The following is a 24,145-nucleotide window of genomic DNA, read 5'->3' as shown; positions in this document are numbered from 1 at the left end:
TTGCCTTTCAATTTAACAATTCTTCTTATTAGATGTCTTTGGCACTTGTTCTTAGGTATTATTCTTGAAAAAAATACTTTTGTAAAAAAAAATTTCAACATCTTTAAAAAAAATAATATACGATTTTGAACATGTAGGTTTTTTTTTTTTATATATTTCTGTAACATCTTGGTTTTATATTTTGACTTTTATTTTAAACTGTATTTTGACATTTTGAGATCATAATCTACAACCTTCACATTAGCCACCACTATTTTCTTATCGATTTTGCAAGAAGGATAATGATCTCTTATCAGCTTTAGGTACACAGTCTATTGGTTTATGTTTTAGTCAAGTCCACACGTGCTAATTTACAATCACGTCTTTTTTAGCTTAGTGTGTTGTATTATTGTAGACCCACATTAATTCCCAGCCACTCTTTAGAAAAAGATTCCGCGTGCGGAAAATGTGTTTTCTTTACATTTTGATTATTTTTGTTTTTTAAAGTTCTGTCTTTATATAAGAGGGAGACTTCCCGTTTGACATATTTAATATTGTTGAATTTATTTCATTTGTTATATTCAATCATATTACATATTACTCTTAGTTTATGGTAATACTTTAAAATTTACTTTCTTCGTTGTTAATGAGATTTTTGTGTAAATAAATTAATCGTATTAACTTTTATTTATAGAAAATAATACAAATAATTTTCATGGTTTTATCTAAAATATTTTTTATAATTGATCTTGTTTTTCTATATTTGGTGAAATATAATTTTTATAATGAATTTAGTATAGTTCTTCATATTTTTTTATGTATTTGTTTTAATGAAATTTCTATGTCATGCAATTATTAAAAAGTGCCAACAAAGTTAATATATTTAAGTTTAATGATCTTTTAACATTAACTTATTGAAAAATTAAAGATATTGATAATAATGATTCAATTTTTTACTTTTTTACTTTTCAAAAACATTGAAAATTATTTTTCTTTTTATTTATAGTGTCTTAATCATGTGGACTCAAAAATATATATTCCAAAATTTAATACTTTACCTCTTATAAAGTCCGTGACAGTATAGATGTGACTGGCACAAAAATATAAGAAGGGTGTCTGTACTTAGTAACGTACGTTGAACCCATAGTCCCCTACAAACCATGTCCAACGGTGCCTTATCACCTCCAATTTCTGCCAGTGGTGCAAAACCTCCTTTCACTCGACCCACTGCAAATTTTCATCCCTCCATTTGGGGCGATCGCTTTCTTTCTTATGTTCCCTCTTCCTCTGTATTTACTCTTTCATCCGTTACTTTTTCAATCTCTTTCCTACGTTAACATTTAGTCTCTGTAGATAAAACGTTTTGTATAATGGACTTTTCATTACTACTTGATGCAGGAAAGTGATAGCCGTATTCAAGAGGCTAATCTATTAAAAGAGGACGTGAGGAAGAGGCTTGTCTCACCTATTGATGATACCAATTTCTCTCTTAAATTGAACTTCATTGATTCAGTCCAACGTTTGGGTGTGTCTTACCATTTTGAGCACGAAATTGACAGCGTTTTATGTCAAATTTATGACATTTCAACAAAGGACAATAATATCATAGCTCACTGTGATGATCTTTACTGTACGGCTCTACTCTTTCGGCTGCTTAGACAACATGGATACCGCATTTCTTCAAGTAGGTTTCCTGAGCATTTCACCAAATTAACTTTGCAAAGAACAATAACTCCTTGTTCAACTCACTACGATGCTATTGCATTTATTGTTTCAGTTTACTCTATGCGCCACTTATCTCTTTGTTGAGTACTACGTTATGTCTTCTATGATAGGAAAAGGGCCAAAAAATTATAACAACTTGGTAAAGAATAATAATGTACCGGAAATCCAATCCTCCTTCTTGCGAGAATATGTGAGAAACACCAAACAAATATAAAAAAAAATAGAATCCAAAGCACAAAGAGACACCAACAATTTTTAACGTGGAAAACCTTTCAATGTAAGGGTAAAAATCACGAGTCGTCCAGACCAAAGAAAAGTCCACTATGATCAATAATAGGGTACAGAAGAGTTTCCAATAATAACACCAAATGATGTGTTCAATAAGTCAATTTAAATAAGCACAAATGCTTACAAATGAAAACAAAGAAGATGAAAATTCTCCCAAACAGGGCTGCTGGTGTGGGACCGATTTCTCCCAATCTAGACCTCCAATTGATGATCTAAATAGTCAGAATGAAGAACCATATGTCTGGAACCGACTGTCCAAAAATCAGCTCGATCCAACGGTGAACGACTTTACAGCGACCAAAACACTAATGCAGGTTTAGGGTTATGTGGGAATTACTTTCTCTCTTTCTTTTTCTCTCACTTGGCTTTTGCCTCTCTTCAAATGACTCTAACGTGCCCTACTAATCTGACCCATCACTATTTAACCTAGTGAGACATAAAGGTCCACATTATTTGGGCATATTCTCCACATAGGAAGGGAGCCCAATAACCCAATAAATCTCCCCCTCACGACTATGTGGAGATATCTGCCAAACCGACGATCTGACAACAAACTTCAAACTTTCCTCTTGGCAATGCCTTGGTCATCATATCAACACCATTATCATCTGTATGAACCTTCACTAATTCCAACAACTTAGCATCCAAAACATCACGTATCCAATGATACCTCACATCAATATGTTTGGATTTAGAATGAAAAGTTGGATTCTTACCAAGATGAATAGCACTTTGACTGTCACAATACAACAAGTATTTCCCTTGCACAAAATCAAGCTCCTGCAAGAATTTCTTCACCCATAACAACTCCTTACATGTTTCAGTAAGTGCAATGAATTTTGCCTTAGTAGTAGACAACGCTACACACTTTTGCAACTTTGATTGCCAAGCCAAGACTCCCCTACAAATTGAATCAAATAGCCTGAAGTAGACTTTCTGTAATCAATGTCTCCAGCCTCATTTGAAGCAGAAGCATAAAGAACTTTGATCATATCCATCTTCTCAGGTTCATTTGAAGGACTTTGTTTAACACTAAACTTAAAATGAGTAGCAAGAGGAGTACTTATAACTTTAGCATTTTCCATTTGGAATCTTTGCAACACCTTCTGAATGTAGTGCTCCTGTGATAACCAAAGCTTCTTCTCTTTTGTATCACGAGTGATACTTATACCAAGAATCTTCTTAGCAGCTCCCATGTCTTTCATGGCAAATGACTCGCCCAGTTGCTTCTTTAACCTGTCAATTTTGAATACATCTTTCCCAACAATAAGCATGTCATCAACATATAACAACAGTATAATGAAATCATTCTCAGAAAATTTCCTAACACAAACACAATGGTCAAAAGTAGTCTTCTTGTAGCCTTGCTCACACATAACAGACTCAAACTTCTTATACCACTACCTCGGAGCTTGCTTCAAACCATATAGGCTTTTTCATAGCCTACACACATAGTCTTCCTTGCCTTCAACAAGAAAACCATATGGTTGCTTCATGTAAATCTCTTCCTCTAAATCACCATGAAGGAAAGTTGTCTTCAAATCCATCTGCTCAACCTCCAAATCTAGAGTAACAACTAAACTTAACACAGTTTTGATGGATGTCATCCTCACCACAGGTGAGAAATCTCATTGAAGTCAACACCATTTCTTTGTTTGAAGCCTTTCACCATTAATCTGGCTTTATATATGGTAGATGCAAAATTGCTCTCTTGTTTCACCCTAAAAATCCACCTGTTCTCTAAGGCTCTCTTACCCTTTGGCAACTTCACCAAGTCATAAGTGTGATTATCATACAGAGATTTCATCTCATCCTACATTGCATCCAACCACTTTTTCTTTTTTTCACTTTCAATGGCCTCCTCATAGCATTCAAGTTCTCCCTCATCAATCAACATCACATACTCATTGGAAGAGTACTTCTTAGAAGGTTGTTTTGGCTTGTCAGATCTTCTAGGTTGAGCTTCTGGTAACTCAGGTACATCACCAAGACTCTCATCTAGGGACACATCATGTTCCTCTTCATCAACATTATCAATAGGAACATCCAAGTCATCTCCAATATGCTAATTATCAATATCACCATGTTGTTCATCATCATGAACATCAATATCCAAATCATTAATAGACAACCAATTGGATCAAAATCAGCCACATTATCATCTTCCTTAGGTGTAGACTTCTCCACCTTATCAATATCTTCAATGGTTTGATCTTCCATGAATTGCACATCACGACTTCTAACAACTTTCTTTTCAATGGGGTCATACAACTTGTAGCCAAATTCATCCTGACCAAAACCAATGAAGATGCATTGCCTTGTCTTCACATCCAACTTGGATCTTTCATTCTTTGGAACATGAACAAATGTTTTACAACCGAAGACACGTAAATGATCATAAGTAACATTCTTGCCAAACCAAATCTTGTTTGGCACCTCAGAGTTCAAAGCAACTGTAGGACTTAGGTTAATAAAATGAACTACTAAAAACAATGCCTCACCCCAGAAATTCTTAGGCAATTTTGCTTCAGAAAGCATACACTTAACTTTTTCAATCAATGTCCTATTCATCCTCTCTACTAAACCATTCAACTGAGGAGTTTTCGGAGGAGTCTTCTCATGTGCAATTGTCTACAATAAGCATCAAATGGTCCACAATATTCACCACCATTGTCAGTACAAAAGCGCTTCAGCTTCTTGCCTGACTGTCTCTCAACCAAAGCATGGAATTATTTAAACTTGTCCAACAGTTGGTCCTTTCTCTATAGTGCATAAACCCAAATCTTTTGGAACAATCATTAATAAAAGTAACAAAGTAAAGTGCACCACTAAAATACTTTACCTTCAACGGCCACAAACATCATAATGGACCAATTCAAGCAACTCTAACTTCCTGGAAGGAGGATGCTTCTTGAAGGATACTCTGGTTTGTTTACCAGCCATGCAGTGAGAACATTTCTCCCACTCTACACTCTTCAATCCTGAGAAAACATCTGTTTTAACTAAGCAATTTAGTCCTTTTTCATTGATATGCCCAAGCCTTCTGTGTCACAAAGATGACTCCATATACACAACATTCACATTATCTTTAGCAACCAAATCTTTTTTCCAGTAAAGCTTAGAGTTTTTCTCCCTTTTAGCCACAATCAAGTTACCTTTGGTGAGCTTCCACTTTCCAAAACCAAAGTGGTTATCAAATCCACCATCATCAAGTACCTGAACAAAAATCAAGTTAAAGCGAACATCTAGAGCATGTTTAACTCCTCTAAGCAACAACTGCATCCCCATGTTGGTTTGCAAGTGAACATCACCAACACCAATAACCTTAGACACTCCATCATTACCCATCTTCAATACTCCAAAATCACCAGGTGCATAAGATGTGAAGAACTCCTTCCTGGATGTAACATGGAGTGTAGCACCACTATCAATTATCCACATGCTTTCATCAGATACAAGATTAATATCGTCATAATCACGAAGACAAACAAGGTCACCACATGTAGTAGTAGTAGTAGTAGTAACACGATCACCATCATTAACATATTTTTCTCTTTGCTTACCCTTTTTGTCTTTGCTCTCTTTCAATCACAAAAATAGTTCTTCTTTATATGCCCTATTTTGTGACAATAGTGACACTCCACATTCTTGTACCGAGACCTGGACTTGCTCCTGCTTTTATCTCTACCACTATTTTGTTCTTTCTTCTAGCTTCTCCCCATATTCTCTGTAATAAGCACTTCTGAATTAGATGAAGTACCCTGTGTCTTCCTTGTCATCTCCTCATTAAGAGCATCACTCTTTGCCATTTGCAAAGAAATATCACCATTAGGGGTAGCACTTATCATGAAAACCCGAAATGTCTCCCACGAATCTAGTAAAGAGTTTAATAGGAATAAGCCCAATAGATCATCATCAAATTTTATACCCACTCCTGCTAATTGATCATAGCGTCCTTGAAATTCACTCAAGTGATTTGAAACAGGAGTTCCTTCCTTGTAGTTCAATTCCACAAAATCTTTTAGCAAGTACAATTTATTAGTCCCTGACTTAGAAGCATATAAGGACTTAAGCATATCCCATAGGCTTCTCGCATGTGACTCATTAGCAACAAAATTATAAACATTATCATCAACAAACTGCCTGTTGATGTTTAAAATCTCATTCTTCATCTGACTTGGATTCCAGCGTATTGGAAGCAAAAACATGAAGATGCAAAATTTTCATAAATAGCAAGTCCTTCATCTTGCCTTTCCATAGGTGATAATTTTCTCCATTCAAAGGAATCAATTTTGTATGTGCCTCCATCATTCACACAAACTAAACATTCCCTTAACCAAAGAGCTCTGATGCCACTCTGATGGGGAAAGGGCCAAAAAAAATAACAACTTGGCAAAGAGTAATAATGCAGAGGAAATTCCATCCCCCTTTTTGCGAGAATCTCTGAGGAGTACCAAACAAATAGAACAAAAATAAAATCCAAAGCACAAAGAGACACCGACAATTTTTAATGTGGAAAACTCCACAATGCAAGGGTAAAAACCACGAGTCGTCCAAATTAAAGAAAAATCCAGTATGATAACTAATAGGATACAAAATAGTCTTCAATAATAACAACAAATTTTGTGTTCAATAAGCCAATTTAAATAAGCACAAATACTTACAAATGAGAACAAAGAAGATGAAAATTCTCCAAAATAGTGTTGCTAGTGTGGGACCGATTTCTTGCAATCTAGACCTCCGATTGACGATCCGAATGATCAAAATGAAGAACCATATGTCTGGAACCTACTGTCCAAAAATCAGCTCGATCCAACGGCGAACGACTTCACAGCGACTAAAACACCAATCCAGGTTTAGGGTTATGCGGGAATAACTTTCTCTCTTCCTTTTTCTCTCACTTGACTTTTGCCTCTCTTCAAATGATTCTAATGTACCCTACTAATCTAACCCATCTCTATTTAACCTAGTGAGACATAAAGGTCCACATTATTTGGACCTATTCTCCAGGGAGCTCAATAACCCAACATTCGCTTCTTTAGTAGTAACTAGTTTTGTCTTGGTGATGGATTCAAGATTCTCTATCCAAACCTTTTTTTTTACATAAAGGGTCAAACACCCATGTCTTATTAACACCTTATTAAGATGGATGATATTTAAATCTTACATTAAGTTAAAGGAGAAAAATTGAACATCGTATAAAATAAAATTCATAAATTTAATATTTTAAGAATTTAATATAAGGGTAATATTAATATATATATATATATATATATATATATATATATAATAGTAGACTTGCAAGATAAATATATTAAAGTACTGAGTAACCATGAAATTGCATTAGAAGGTTAATGGTGATAAAATTTTCCTGAGTTTGAAAACTAAAATCAATGAATCACAAAATACATACATGTTTGGTCAGTACAGATTTCTCAATCATCAAAACTTAACCTCTTATAAATATATATTTTTTAAATAGGGTTTATTTTATTTTAACAACAAATTATTATTTGATTTTCACTTTTAAGATTGGGTTTATAGGATGACTAAAACCAACTTATACAAATTGTTGGATTTTAATGTGTATGTCATTTATGTGGTGGCATATCCCTTATGTAATAGTTATATAATTAGATATATTTATCTTGAAATTAAAACATGTGTAAAAGTTAAACAGGTGTATTTTTCAAATTCGAAGACCAAACCGGAAAGTTTAAGGAAAGTTTAACGGATGATATTGAAGGAATGTTAAGCTTGTATGAAGCAGCCCAACTAAGATGTCATGGAGAAGAAGTACTTGAAGAAGCACACAATTTCAGTATGGAGCAATTAACTAAGTCTATAACCACCCAACTAAGTTGTTCTCTTGTGGCACGAGTTCAGCATAACTTAAGACAATCACTTCGCCGAGGTTTGCTTAGGTTGGAGACAACATATTTTATGTCTTTATACGAGGAATATCCATCTCATGACGAAAAATTGCTAACATTTGCAAAATTAGATTTTAACAAGTTGCAGGAGCTACATTTGAAAGAACTCAGCAGTATAACCAAGTAATATCTTCATTAGACACATTACCTTTCGATGAATAAATGAATATATATCAGTTAAAGATTCTTTCTTTTTGTTTTTTTCTTTGGAATATTAATGTTGGTTTTTTTTATTCAGATGGTGGGATAAGGATTTAGATGTCTCATCCAATTTACCTTTTACACGAGATAGAATCGTAGAATGTTATTTTTGGGCATTGGGGGTGTACTTTGAACCACAATATTCAAGATGGATAACAACAAAATTAGCAGCTTTAGGTACCATCATTGATGACATCTACGATGCTTATGGAACCATAGAAGAACTTGAGCTTTTCACCAATGCAATTGACAGGTTAGGCACATCAAAATGATATATCTTTAGCTTAATTCTACCGATATATCAAAGATAACTTCCTAAAAACTAGCAGGTGGGATATTCGTTGCTGGGTTGATCTCCCAAATTACATGCAATTATGTTATAAGGCAATTTTTGATGTATATGAAGAAATTGACCAGGAGATGAGAAAGCAAGGAAAAGTATATTGCATTAACTATGTCAAGAAAGAGGTAAAATTATAGTTTCAATGATTCCTTTATTCTTATTCTTTATTCAACTTATACTAAGAAGTTACATTAAATATTCTTGGAGGTATAAAAAAAATTGCTCTAAAAAATCACTTATCTTAATCAATTACCAAACAAGAAATTTGGATTTACTACTACTGTATACAAAATATATATATATATATATATATATATATATATATATATATATATATATATATTATAATCGAACTATAAATGTTTGACAACATTGATACACTCTAAAAAAATACATAGTCCCTTTTTTCTTGTAAGGTCGAACCTTACAAGATTCTCCTTCAACATCTTTGCTTCTAATATGAAATAATTACTTCTTTTTTGTCGAGATGTTGAGGGGGAGTGCTTGCAAGATACATGATATACAATGAATATGGTAATAGATGAATGACCAATTTTACCTCCAATGATTGTATACCAGTTATATGGCTTTTTTTTTTTTTAATAAACCTACAACCCCGTAATGGCTTAAAACATGGGTCCATGACTAGGCGTAAATTTAGTTTTCTTTTCTTTAAATATGAAAATAATGTAGAATTGTACAGGTTTCCTTACAATTTTTTTGGGACTTTCTTTGGACCTTAAATTTGTAGACCAAGTTGCATGTCTGCCTAGAAGCTAAACTGGAAATAGATGAGCTCAAAAGGTTGATCCTAAAGCCCGATTGAAAGCACGAGAGCTCAACCTACAACTTGGTGTATAAATACAAGTTCCAAAAAGTACAAGACCTAAACAATGTGCAAGAAAACCTATACAATTCTACATTATTTGCATATTTAGAGAGAAAAAGACTAGAGTTAGGCATAGTCATGGATGCATTTTGTAAGCTCTTAGGGTGATTATCATCATATGGGCTTTTTCCTTAATATGGACCTATGACAGGTAGCTGATGTCTAATATAGGGATACTTAAGGTATCTGAATTAACTTATTTAATCTTCTATTTATTTTAATAATGATCTTAATTAAGGTCGAGATAATGTTCTCCCAAGGGATTGAATGATCTTGGTTGTATTCACACTAACATTTAAGGTTCGTAGTGGACTATGAGTCTTAGTTTGTAAAAGAAATTTTCATTTCTGTAATCACTAGTAAAAAATCGCATTTTTAACTCGCACATTACCCTTCGGTTTTTTTGAAACCGAAACATATCAAACGCGATGACAGTTTCGTAATATTTAAAATAGTATATACCTTGGTTGTTAAGTAATCGATGTCTAAAAGGAATACTACCTTGGTTGGCAGGGTGAACCGAGGCATAAACCTCATGTGGCAAAGATATTGCCTCGGTTGGCAGATGGACCGAGGCATATGGGCTTGGACTGGACCTTAAAAAAGCAGCCAAGAAAACCTAGCCTCTACGACGAAATTTTCCCCTAAAAACCTAGCACCTCCTCTTCTCCTTTTTCTCTATGATGTTTGATGGCGGTGAGAGTGTGCGACAGTACGGGGAGAGAGCGGCCACGGTGCTATGATGGCGGAAACTCTTTTCTCATGGAGCGGCGGTAGCAGAATGGTGGCGGTTAGCTGCGTCTCTACACACTCTCGCAAGCCAGTTTCTCTCGAGAGAGTGCATCTCGTCATCGCCAACCTCCATTACAAATCCACCTCTCCTCCGCACTGTAAGTCTAGTTTCCTTCACAGATCCAACATTCTTCTTCCATATTTTGCCTTTCTTCAGCCTTAGCGACCATAAAACCACTTTTCTACCGATTAAACTTGTTTCCCTCTATTCATTCCTCTTTTCCACCATTTAAAACCTTGGTTCCACTGATTAATCGATCAAGATAGTTTCTTTATAGGTGGATGGCGAAATGGATTTGGGGGTTCTGCTTCTTAGGTTGCTATGCGACTTTTGATTGCTCGCTGGGAAAGAAGAGAGAAAGAAAGGGAGCATCTTGATGGAGTGGTTAAAGCATCCCCGGTAAACATTGCTCCAATCTCGGTTGGACTTCAACCTTAGCCGCTCGGAGAAGTTGTCGGTGGCCAACAGGATCTCCTCTGCCGTATACTCGTGGAAGGTAAAGCGTGTCCATATTTGAAGCCTATTGAAGAGCTCCGAATGCACTTCCGTCAGAGGCTTTTAATTAGGGTTGAAAAGTTGGATTGTTAATGTAGGTTGAAGTTTGGGTGCCACTGGTTCGTGATAATCAAAGGATTTGGTAGTGAGAACACGCTAATGGAGTTTGGGTGCCACTGGTTCGTGATAATCAAGCCACATATTGTTTTTCTTTTGTCTCAAAATTGTGATTCTGTCTGTTTTCTTCCTTTTGTCATTCATATCTTCTTTCCTTCTTTTTTCCAGCACAATCATAGGTTCTGTTTATATGTACATTATTTGTTAAGTTTGTGGCTTCATTGAATAGTGAGAACTCAGCAGCAAGTTTCATATGTGGATGGTTTTCCTTTTCAGTATATTTTAGTTGCCAACGGTAAGAAGCTTCTTTCTTGCTATGTTTGATCAAGAATTTTATGCTCGGTTGATATTAAAAAGAGAAGGAAAAGAGAAAGCAAAAGATCTCGATTGAGATTAAAAAAATTAAAAACACTTTATTGTCTCGGTTGTTTGGGAATCGAGGCATAGTCTAAATCCTACTTAATCGGTTCAAAACCGAGGCAAAAGGCCTACCTTTTTGTCTTGCCTGTATATGCTTTGGTTGCAGAACCATTGTCTATAAGCGAAAACAACCATTGTTATTTCCCTTGACTACACTAGTGAATTATCCATCAGTGGTTCGTCAGTTGTATGTGAAACATGTTCAAGTGTAGTGGGCATCATTTGCTTCCCAACACATTGAACCTAGACATAATCAACAGCAATCCAAGACAATCCTAATCACATAATCTAGATATATGTAGTCATAAATCAACCAATGCAGTGAAATAAATGAAGTCCATATCATTAATAGGATAAAAATAATGTCAATTATACAAAACATAATATAAAGTTAATAAAATCCTATACATAAACTAACTCTCTAATAATCGTTGTAGTCATCATCAGAGTTATTGCCTTCTTCATCTTGATAGTACCATTGTTGGGGAGGTGGCTGGGACGGTGGTAATGTGGACTAAGTCTAATGGACCATTGATTGTGCGTTTAGAGGTAAGAACTTCATAACTAAATTTTGGAGATTATTAAATTGTTGTTCGAAAATATCATAAGCTTGGTGATGAGCTTGCAGTTGTTGTCTCAGATCATCATAACCCTGGTCAACACTACTAGATATGTAGATGATTCATGCTTCAATGAACCTTTTTCACCAATGTATAAGGCAGCAAGTTGTCCTGCCCCATATAGTCGTCCTTTGTTTTTTCGATTGACGATGTTCGCCTAACACTATATCCTAATAATATGTTTGTCATCCATATTTGCTTGGGATGCATCATTAGTAGGCCATGATTCTTCCTCGGATATGACTTGTGAGAGTCTAGTGTTAAGTTGTTGCTATTAAAATCTGCAAAGTGTCGGTACAAGTTTAAAAGAAACAAAAATAATACAACTTTCAAGTTTTCATAATAGTTTTCTTACACGTGTCCTTCACAACCTCTAATCAACAAATTGACCAGATCTCTTACATAGATGAGTTTGCTAAACCACCTCATCAACGTGAACAACCTGTCCCAACACTGTTGTATGTAAAATTATAAAAGTTATATATCGATATCAATTTCAAAGTGTATAAATTATATCATAATTGATAGGAAATCAATGAAGATTTCTACCATACGAATGTCATGCTGATGACAAATTTATGAACACCGAAAAACGACGCCACAAACTTGTTTAACAATCGGCAAGTGTGACCAAATCGTATCAAGTAATAAAACTAGGTAAGACCAAGTATCGTTTTCCTAAAGGACTCATGGCCTAGTTTAGCTATATGATTTGTTGATTATTTGAGACTTGAGAACAAATTTATTGTAGGTTTAAATGCAAAAGACAATAATTAAATATGTATGCATGAATTTGATCAATGGAGAAAAACAGAATACAAACACTTCAATGAATTAGATGAGTGAGTATGTTGTTGGAGTTATCAATTTCATCTTATCCATTCTCATATACTTTAGGAATTCATCATTCTTTTCATCAATGCTAATGCCACTCTCTAAATCACCTTGCAAGAAGGCCTATTCTTAATTACGAGTTCATACAATTCCTAGCATTCCTAGTAATTAATTCTTAAGTGCAGAAGCTTAACGGCAACCAATATGCTATTGGGAGAAATTCCCCGGATCTAGATTTCCCCGTACGTTCCCATATTGACAAAATCAATAATCATGGCAATGAATGAGTTAAACAAAGCAAGCTTTAAGCAAAGAGGAAAAACCCTAACTAATGATGAAAGAAAGCATAAGTCTTAAAAATAAGATGTTAAAACAAATTCCATATATGAGAGTTTCACAAGACTACATTGATTCCCCAACAACAATACAAGGTTTAGTTCACCATATTCATGGTGAAACTAGATGAACAATAATGAAAGAATGAAAGATAGAACCCTAGAAAGATGAGGAGGTAGCCTGAGCATCCAAGATCTTCCTTCAAGGGGTGGAAAAGAGAGTGTTTGCTTCGTCTCTGCCAAAGATACAAACCCTAGGACGTCCTAAAGCTTATATACTATTCTAAAATATACAGAAAATTAGGCCCAAGCCCAAAATAGTGCCGCTCAGTGGTAAACTATTGCTCAGCGGTAAGTGCGTGAGTTGTTTTCTTCCCCTCAGCGGCCTTTTCACCTCTCAGCGGATCCACTGTGATTGCCTGAGTGCCGCTCAGCGGTAAACTGCCGTTGAGCGGTAATTTCGACTTCTCCTTTTGCACTTTTTGATGTCTTTTCTGATTCCATTTCTATCCTTCTTCACTTCATTCACCAAATTCACCTTAAAACCTGCATAAAACACTAAAATCAAGCATAAACCTGTCCAGCTCTCTTATTTATGAAAATATGACCAAAAGCATGATTTCATGCTAGTTTCTAAGTGTTAAAGGTTGCTTTTAGTATCAATTTTAAGCATGAAAATAACAGTTTTTCAATTGTTATCACATGCTCATGTATGATGATTGAACCACCAATGTGTAGCACATCACCCTTTTTTGCATCCTTATTTCTTTGGGCGGTACACATTTGTTGCAGTAATCTAGTGAATTCCAATGTGTCAGTAATGAGTTCCATATGTGTTCTCCACCCAATAAGGGCACATTCTCCTGTAATGCGTCCATCTATAAACATTTCTGACAACTTGTGATATGCTTTTGTGTGCAAATTTTTCTTAATTTGAGCTTTATGCTTAGGTCTCCACTACACCTTTTGTTGTTACGGTAGATCATGTAAAAATAAAACAAATGGACTTAATAGGTGAAATCATATATAAAATGAGATTAAGTTGTGGGATTTTTTTACCTTAAATCGCTACTAGAAGGGTATTAAATACTCTAAGAGATTGGTCCCCATGATGACTTAGGTTGGAGAAATTGTTGCTAAATAGACCTTATGATGGCTTGTGAAACAACTCTAGAAGGAAGAAACCTAAAAATGAATACATAAAAGTTAGAATATGCAGGCCAAGTTAAACAAAGAATGTAATAAAAATTAGTTAGAAAGAAGATTTCATATTACCCTCAACCATAAGGTTCAATGATCGATTTATCGTTCGGAGCAAAGTCAAGTCCATCTGCAGGATCATCAGATGCATGTTGTACATCTTGAGACGAAACGAAAGATAAATTTGGTGCAAACACAAAAGTCAGTTTCAAATTCTATCACCATCCTCGTCGTCCTCATCATCATTGTCATCATGATTGTCATCATCATAATCATCATGATTGTTTTTTCTTCATCGTCCTCATCTTCTTCTTCTTCTTTTATTTCTTCAAGATCGTTATCAAAGTCCTGCAATGCAGTTACACCTTTAACTACAATAATTTTACTGTCATGTGACATTTCATCAACTTGGCAGGGGATATCTTCTTCGAGATGATTTCACTCAATGCGACTCCTAGTCTTGATTTGTATTGAAACACACCAACCACCTTTGTCAATGTTGTGAAATGTTGGTTATTGGACGTTGTAAAATTGTCTAACATTATTTGCTAGGATGAATGGATCAAATAGTCGATATCTTAAACTTATTTGATTCTCAACAATATTATACCTTAAAACTCAAGCTATTTGATGACCTTAATTGATTATCACACCACTGTAATTAATTAAGTGATATAGACATGCTTTTGTGCATGTGATTTTTATATCACTAAAACAATTGTGCATACACGGATATAGTCACTTCATAAGCACAATAGTATGCATCAATCAATACAATATGTCAATCAAATGTGACAAACACAATATGTGTATATTTCATAGTAAGCATGTACACATATAACACACATAACACAATACACATACATGTGTTTTTATTAACAATGTGTTGCCATCATCAAAAATAAAACATCACAGGGATTGAGTTTAACTAACACTGTGCTCCCCCTATCAACAATAAGCATTGAGCGTTTAACTTAGTCTCTCGTAGACTCTTTAAGCACAACAACATTTAGCAATGCGTCTGGGTGTTTTGACCTAGATGTTTTTCTATGTCCTAAGGACGTAAGAGTTTTCCTAAGTTTTTTATGTTGAGGATTCTAGTTTCACCCTAAGTCGTTTTCTGATTATTATCCCATTTTAATGTTATTTAATTAAACTTCAAAACATTAGAGCATTTAGACGTATGGACCATTTTGTCTTTAGCACTTTGGGGGACGAGATATAATCGAATGAGGAGATTCTGAAGGTGATAGCGTTATTGAACTCACACGATCTGTAGTTGTAAGTGTTGGTGTTGAAGTGCGTGTTGGAGACTTGTTGAGCTCTAAATGTCATCCTTTTAAGCTTCACCCTATCTAGTTTTAGGTTGATCCTATCTATTTTAATGTCGACCCTACCCGTTTTATGTTCTACCCTACCTATCTTAAGTTTAACCCTTTGTTATTGTTATTTTTGATGATTTTTATTGCAGTTAATATAACATTGTTACATATGCTATTTTGCAAGCTACATGGTAAGGTATATGGTGTAGTTAGAGGTTGGGAAGGGCTACAGCAGAGAGACAAAAGATCTTTTTTTTAGTATTGAAATTCCCTTACAAGATCCTCCTTTAGCAACCTTTTCCTAATATGAGATGATTACTCCTCTTTTGCCTATAAGTTGAGGGGGTGGCTACAAGATACTCCGACTATAAGATGCAATAAAAACAGTAACAAATGAATAAAAAAATTCTATCTCGTAAATAACACACTTTTATATCTGTTATATATGTTGAATGGGCCAATGCCAAATATATAGGGTCTAATATAGGAATACTTAAGATATCTTAATAAGAGGATTTTATCTTTTTATTGTTATATTAATAATATTCCTAATTAAGGTCGAGATGATTTCATCTCGGTAGTATACTATACACCCGTTCGTCTTATGAAATTTTCTTTTCAATAGAAAAATAAAATTTTTATTATTTGATGGGTTACAAAATACAGACATCAATTTCTAACTTTATACTCACTAGTAAGACATCATATTTTTAACTCGTATATTACGCTTCGGTTCCAGCAAAACTGAAGCGTATAAAAACTTGATGGCAGTTTCATAATATTATAACACTATATGCCTCGATTGTTAAGTAACCAATATCTAAAGAGAATAATCCTCGGTTGGCAAGATTAACCGAGGCATAAACCCCACAAATATTATATTAATTACACCTTTCACCTGGTACATTTGTGGTGGCAGAGATATTGCCTTGGTTGATAGGAAAGACCGAGGAATATAAGCCTTTACTGCCTCGGGGGTAGGAAGGATTAAGACATATAAGTCTTTCTAATATGTGAAAGATGAAATTTTTCCCCAAATGCCTCATTCAAGCAAGGAAAACCTAGTGTGGCCGAGTGCCTTCTTTCTCGCGTCGTCTACTCCGAGTGCGGCCTAGTCCCCGACCACTCCATTGGCGACATCGTCTGCTCTGAGTATGGCCTCGTCCTCGAGTCCCACTCCATTGATGAGACCTCCGATGGGTGACAACGACCCCAACCATGTCGGCGGTCCCTTTAACATGAACGAACTTCAGTGCTTCCAATTGGAATAGAAAGTTGATCGGAGTCAAGTTCTTTGCCAAGGGTTGCGAGGCCATGTTGGGTCCTATTAATGAGACTGAGGAGTCTAGATCTCCTCGCGAAGATGATGGTCACGACACCCAGACAGCTAGCACAGTCGCGAGATCGGTGGTTTCAAGCGTAAGTCTTTTTTGTTAGGCATCCGGGATGATGCAAAGGATGGCAACACACGTGAGAGTCGTTGCTTACAAGGTTTGCTGGAAGGGAGGGTGGAGTGGCTGATTATTACAGAGGAGCTGGTGGTTGATTCTCATTTGTTGTTGGCGTTGGTAGTGGGGAAGAAATTGATTTTTGGGGATGACAACCTCCGCAATGCTCATTGCATCAAAACCAATAAGCCTTTGATTCTTACAAAAGCTAAAAAGGTACTTTTTTTCTGATTTTCAAGACGTTGGTGGTATTTCCACTTATTTTATTTACTTAATACATTATTATGGATGATTTTTTATGGCAAAGTCACTATTGCAGGAGTGGACAACTTATCTTCTACAAAGATGGAGCTAGGAACACTTATATTTGTTGTTGAACATTACTTAGGTTTAGTTTAAGTATATATTTTGATAGTTTTGGTATTGGATTGCTTTTTGGATTAATTAGAACTTTCTTTAGTTGAAACGCATATATATATATATATATATATATATATATATATATATATATGTATATATATATATATATATGTATATATATATATATATTAGTATACTGTTTTAGGACAATTTTCTGTTTTTCAGGTGTGATTTTATTGTAAAAATAAATTAATTCTTTAAAAAAAAACAGTAGACGTTTGTTAATGCCATGTCCGACGTCTATAAACGTCTGTCAGTGCACAAACAAACGTCTAGTGAGTTACAGTGGACAAAACGTTACAGGGTCTATAGACGTCAGATATGGATACATCCGACCTCTATATAGACGTCTGGTATACCCACATCCGACGTTTATATAGACGTCTGGTATATCAATATCCGACGTCTATATAGACGTCTGGTATATACAGTCCGACGTCTATATGGACGATTGGTGTATACAGTCCGACGTCTGATTAACGTCACCCACAAAGACATCGGGTCTGGATCTGACATTAAAAGGTCAAAATAACAGACATTAAAAGACTTTTCTACACTAGTGAGTTATGCTGCTGAATTGATCAAAGGAAAAAGAGTCACAGTAATAGGCCCACATAAATATGCTATTGAACTTGTAGCTGAATGTGCAAATGCAAATGGTGAGAAATTGTTTTGGTTGCAAAATATTATACTCAACCTGTAGAAGAATTTTTTTTAGTTTTGTCCTATATTACTAGCTAGTTTAGTACTTCTCAATTTTTCCCTTTTGATGTTTTACTCCAAAAATCACTTTTTCCTTAGACAATTATCCAAAGGACTGCATACTGCTTTTTTCCAGATTTCTAGACTTGTGGCCATTGAAGAAGTATGGATTAATACCTAGTCACAACATTATATGTGTAATGGGACCACCAAATGCATCTATTAATACAAATTAATATCCTGCCACAATAATGTATTCTTTCGTAAAATATAAAAAAACCCTTCTACTACCTCGGTTCAACTCCAAACTGAGGCATAAGACCCCCTGTACTGACTTGGTTCACCAATAACCGAGGCAGAAGCATACACCTTTTTGTCTTGGTTCAGAACCGAAACAAAGAGTGGTGGACTTTTTACCTCGCCTCTATATACCTCAGTTGCGGAACCGCTGCGGATAGATAAAAATAATCGTTGTTGTTTTCCTTTACTTCACTAGTGACTATTCACCACTAAATAAACAATTTTATTTTAAAATATAAAATAAAATGAGATGCATAAGGTAGAATAATTAAAATATTAATATTTTATTTAAAGTTAGATATATGTAGAAAGATTGAAAGGTGTAGCTTTAAAATTTTCATATTCCAAAACCCGTAGGATTTGGCATACACAAAGTGTGACCATCTTTTTCTTATATCCAGCGAAAAGTGTGGAATATATTTCTGAATATTATAATTTTGTGCCTTTATGCTAGATAAAAAGACTAGTCCAGGCTCAGATGGTTGAGGCAAGATGGTGCCATTCCAATCACGTTCCAACAGTGGAAGAATACATGCGAGTAAGAACAACGTCCAGTGGTTACCCTCTCTTGATTACCTCATCCTTCCTAGGCATGGAAGATACAACAGAGGAGATCCTTCTATGGGCAACGAATGAACTAGTAATTATTGCAGCTTCTATACTTCTGCTTAGGATCATGGATGACATTGTTGGAGATGAGGTGCACCCTACACACTAATTAATTTCTATCAATTTAACTAAATATAGAGAATTACAAATTATACATAATTTTAGAAAATATGTCGAGAAGAAATAATAATAATAGAATTATTGTACTTGTCAGTTTCTTTATAAACTATATGAACCACTTATAAGTAATTTGAGTTTATATAAGAAATTTGTCTTATTTTAAGAGTTGGCAATTGCAAAACTCATAAAATTTTAAAAGATAAAGAAATAATATTTTTTCTAAGATCATTTGTAAATCCTGTAATATTAATTTTATTTGGATTCTGTTTTTTCTTTTGTTGCTATTTTTGTCTGTGAAGTTTGAACAGGAGAGACAACATGTTGTTTCAAGCATTCAATGCTATATGAAGGAGCATAAAATCTCCAGGAAATGTGCCATTGAAGAACTACGCAAGTTAGTTGAGAATGCTTGGAAGGACATAAACGATGCATGCTTAGCTCCTACTCAAGTACCAATGAAGTTTCTTATGCGTGCGGTCAACTTTGCACGTGTGATCGACGTGCTTTACAAAGACGAAGATATCTATACAAATGCAGAAGGGATAATGAAAGATCACATTGAAGCTTTATTAGTTAAAAAGATGTACGTATAAACTACAAGCTTTTGGTCTTTAATTAATTGTTTAATAGGTATTTTGGTCCCTCTTTTCGTAGGGTCTGTTCAAAGTGATCCTCCTTTTTTTCAAAAGTTCACTAACATCCTACTTCTCGCAAAAACGATGCACGTTAGTCCTTTTTGGTTACGACGTTAAAAAGACTAACGGCACAGCTGCCCAGCTGACACAAAATTGATGAGTTGTACAGTTTTGGTTGAGGTGGCATTGTGAATTGCTGATATGTGTTAAAATAAATTAATTTAAAAGATAGGGTTAAAAAAATTTTACAATTAATTACATTTGGGGTAAAATCTGCTGGCGATTTCGGGGCGATTTAGGATTCAACAATCTCCTTTCCAAGAGTGCAGATTTTTATTTTTGGTGAAATCAACTTCAAGGTTAGTGATCGCATTACTGTTCTTATGTTGTTGTTATAGTCATTGATCGCATTACTGTTGTTACTTATGTTGTTGTCTTGAATGGGTGGATTCTGTATTTGCTTTTTCTTTAATGGGTGGATTCTATATTTTTTGTGTTTAAAATATGATTATATTTGTGGCATGGTGAGGGGTTTATGGAAAAAGTACTGTCGTTGGGTGTTGGAATTGGTCCCATGGTGTGTTAATTTAAGTTAATGAGTGGTCTCCCTTTTCCATTTGCAGTGTAGGGATGTCTAATGATAGGTTTGAGGTAGTGGTCCACCATGGTGGGACCTTGATAAAGGAAGTGCCCTTTAATTATATAGGTGGGGAGATATGTTATTGGGACATTGACCCCGATACATGGAGCTATTTTGGAGTAGTAGGTTCACTTAAAGATTTGGGTTACATTGAAGTACATGAGTTATATTACGATATTGAGCATGTTTTATATAAGTTATATGACGATAAAGGAGCTTTGAACATGATGAATGTGGGAAAATTGTTGGGGAAAGTCAACTTGTATGTTGTACATAAAGTGAGCGAAGCAGTGGTTGTAAAAAATGAGGATGAAATTCTTTACCTTTGCCAAGGGCCTGCAGACAGTGGTGAGGGTACTGGTGTAGAAGGTCCTGTTGAAGTACAACAGGAGGTTGAGGAAGGTCCTCTTAACTGTGGTGGTGACTTGGAGAGATGATGGAGTGCAGGTTGACACAGAGGAACTAGGTGGAGTGGAGGAAGAAGTAGAAATGCATAGTGAGGAAGAAGTGGAAGTGCAGAGTGAGGAAGAAGTAGAACTGCACAGTGAGAAAGAAGTAGAAATGCATAGTGAGGAGGAAGTGGAAATGCACAGTGAGGAAGAAGTGGAAGTGAATAGTGAGGAAGAAGTGGAAGTGGATACTGAGGATGAAGCACATATTTCTAATGAAGAGAACTTGGAGTAGGTAGGTAATTTGGACAATAGTGATTCAGAATACAGGATGGAAGACAGTGATAACGAAGCAGAAGGACATGGTAGGGGGTTGTCAGATGATGAATGGGACTCAGATGTGCTGTTAACTCCAGATAATAGTGCAAGTGAGGAGGATGAAACTGAGGACAGACCAAGTAGAGGTCACTTTCCTACATTTGGGAAAAAGAAGTCAATGTCAGATTACAAATGGGAACTTGGTACTATATTTACCGATAAGGATGAGTTTAAGGAAGCCATTAGAAGTTATGTTATTCATGCTGGGAGGGCTCTTAAGTTTGTAAAAAATGATAACCGTAGGGTAAGGGTCAGATGCATGGGTGGGCGAAAAAAGTGTCCATGGGTAGCTTACTGTGGGTATTTGCCATCACGCAAGATTTGGCAGTTAAGGAAGATTGTTGATGTTCATTCTTGCAGCAGGCAACTGAACATAAAAATGATGAATAGTAAGTGGTTGAGTCATGAAATAGATAAGTCTATGCATGACAATCCTAGTATAAAGGTCAAAGAGATACGTACCAAAGCATTAAGGAAATGGAACACCAACGTATCAATTTCTAAAGCAAGAAGGGTGAAGTTAATGGCATCAAGTCAACGTGAAGGGGATTTTAAAGAACAATTTCGAAGGATTTATGACTATGCACATGAGGTATTGAGAAGTAACCCTAGGTCAACGGTTAAGGTTAAAGTGAACAGTGATAATGGTTAGTCCATATTCCAGAGATGTTATGTTTGTCTTAAAGCATGTAAGGATAGTTTTATTAGTTGTAGGCCCATCATCTGTTTAGATGGGTGTTTTTTGAAAGGTCTTTATAAGGGAGAGCTGCTTACTGCTGTTGGGAGGGATCCAAATGAGCAAATGCTACCCCTTGCATATGCAGTAGTTGAAGTTGAAAATAAAGATAGTTGGTCCTAGTTTTTGCAATTATTGGTTGAAAAGACCTTGGGGGCAATGAAGTTCACTACAAGAAAATAGCCAGTTATATACGGATTAAATCGGTATGTAATAAACATATTATATACGGATATTTTATACGGATATTGGGAAACCCGTTATATACGGATAAATCCGTATATAATTGAAGAAATCGTTATATACGAAAAATCCGTATATAAGTGTTGTATGTAATTTTGGCGCTTTTGCGCGGGATGCTTTATAGGGATTGATCCGTATCTAATATGCATATGTAAGCTGACTGATAACAGTTGAAAAACTGTTATTTTCATGCTTAAAATTGATATTAAAAGCAACCTTTAGACTTAAAAACTAGCTTGAATTCATGCTTTTATCTATATTTTCAGAAATAAGAGAGCTGGACAGGTTTATGCTTGATTTAAGTGTTTTTGTGCAGGTTTTAAGGTGAATTTGGTGAAAGAAGTGAAGAAGGAGAGAGATGACATTAGAAAAGACAATCAAAGAGTGCAAAAGGAGAAGCCGAAGGCACCGCTCAGCGGCATTTTACCGCTGAGCGGCACTCAGGAGGTCACGGGAGGTCCGCTGAGGGGCAAACTGGCCGCTGAGGGGAAGAAAAGTGAAGCGCAGTTACCGCTGAGCGGTATTTACCGCTGAGCGGCACTTTTTGGGCTTGGGCTTTTGTAATCTTTTGTAACTCTAGATTAGTATATAAGGGCTTGCACGTCCTAGAATTAGTATCTTTGGCAGAAACGAGGCAAACACTCTCTCTTCCACCCCTTTGAAGGAGGATCTTGGATGCTCAGGCTACCTCTTCACCTTTTTAGGGTTTATTCTTTCATTGTTCATCTAGGTTTACCATGAATATGGTGAACTAAACCTTGTATGTTTGTTGGGGAATCAATGTAATCTCTTGAAGCTCTCATATATGGAATTTATGCTTGCATCTTTTAATTAAGACTTATGCTTTCTTTCATCATTAGTTAGGGTTTTTCCTCTTTGCTTAATGCTTGCATGGTTTAACTCATTCGATGCATGATTATTGGTTTTGTCGATATGGGCACATACGGGGAAGTCTAGATCCGGGGAATTTCTCCCAATATTATATTGGTTGTCGTTAAGCTCCTGCACTTATGAACTAATCATTAGGAATGCTAGGAATTGTATGAACTCGTGATTAGGGAGAAGCCATCTAGAATGGTACTTTAGAGAGTGGCATTAACAATGATGATTTGAATGTTGAATTCCTAAAATATATGAGAGTGGATGAGATGAAATTGACCCCCAACAACATATTCATTCATATATTTCATTGAAAGTGTTTATCTTTTGTCTTTGCCATTGATCAAACTTCATGCATACATGTTTATTTTCTGTCTTGCATATTAAAATCCAAATATTTCGTTTGTAAGTCCTAGCTAATCAACAAATCACATAACTAAACTAGGCCGTGAGTCCTTTGGGAAGAACGATACTTGGTCTTACCAAGTTTATTACTTGAACGATTCGGTCATACTTGCCGATTGTGAAACAAGTTTGTGACATCATATTTTGGTGATCATAAATTTGTCCATCAAGTTTTTGGCGCCGTTGTCGGGGACTCTGGTTTAACTGGTTAATTTGTGTGATTATTGATTATCTTTGACTTATTTTTTTTATTTTTAATTTAAATTTCGAATTTTTTTATTTTTTTTTTCTTTTTCTGTTTATATTTTACAGTTTCTATTTTATTTGATTTTATTTTATTTTTCTGTTTTCTGTTTTTATTTTTCTGTTTTTATTTTATTTTATCTTATTTGATTTGATTAGATTTGATTTGATTTGATTTTATTTGATTAGATTAGATTTGATTTGATTTGATTTTATCTTATTTGATTAGATTAGATTTGATTTGATTTTATTCGATTAGATTAGATTTATTCTATCTTATTTTATTTTATCTTCTGAATCTTTTATCTTCTGAATATATATCTTCTTCTATATCTTTTTGTGCTAACAAATATTTTCTAGAGTTTTGTGCCTAATGTTTGCAGGATGCAATTCGAACAAGAATTTAATAGGCACTCAATTCTACCAAAGTAATCTCAACCACTGGTGGGAACATGACTCAAGCATGGATCAAAGCCAATTTTGGCAAGCTGCCGGACAATTTGG

General features: G+C 35.2%; 1 protein-coding gene across 3 annotated transcripts; it reads left to right on the top strand.

The window, feature by feature from the left end:
• Nucleotides 1-1,090: 1,090 nt before the first annotated feature.
• Nucleotides 1,091-22,924, top strand: LOC148195436 (putative terpene synthase 2). 3 transcript variants are annotated; one of them, XM_088094217.1, is made up of 8 exons: nt 1,091-1,268; nt 1,378-1,663; nt 7,673-8,048; nt 8,164-8,379; nt 8,456-8,594; nt 18,819-19,064; nt 19,393-19,676; nt 22,431-22,924. In XM_088094217.1, the coding sequence occupies exons 1-8, from the start codon at nt 1,140-1,142 to the stop codon at nt 22,435-22,437; spliced, it is 1,683 nt and encodes a 560-aa protein (XP_087950343.1). In that variant the 5' UTR covers nt 1,091-1,139; the 3' UTR covers nt 22,438-22,924. The 3 variants fall into 3 exon arrangements, with proteins under 3 accessions (XP_087950343.1, XP_087950344.1, XP_087950342.1); XM_088094218.1 differs by lacking the exon at nt 22,431-22,924 and having other exon boundaries at nt 7,673-7,906; nt 7,997-8,048; nt 19,393-19,810; XM_088094216.1 differs by lacking the exon at nt 22,431-22,924 and having other exon boundaries at nt 19,393-19,810.
• Nucleotides 22,925-24,145: the final 1,221 nt, after the last annotated feature.

This window comes from Vigna umbellata, chromosome 7 (assembly GCF_029865625.1).
Source record: "Vigna umbellata cultivar VRB3 chromosome 7, Vumbellata_1.0, whole genome shotgun sequence".
In the NCBI taxonomy this organism is placed as follows: domain Eukaryota; kingdom Viridiplantae; phylum Streptophyta; class Magnoliopsida; order Fabales; family Fabaceae; genus Vigna; species Vigna umbellata.
This window is presented reverse-complemented; position numbering and strand designations above follow the sequence as displayed.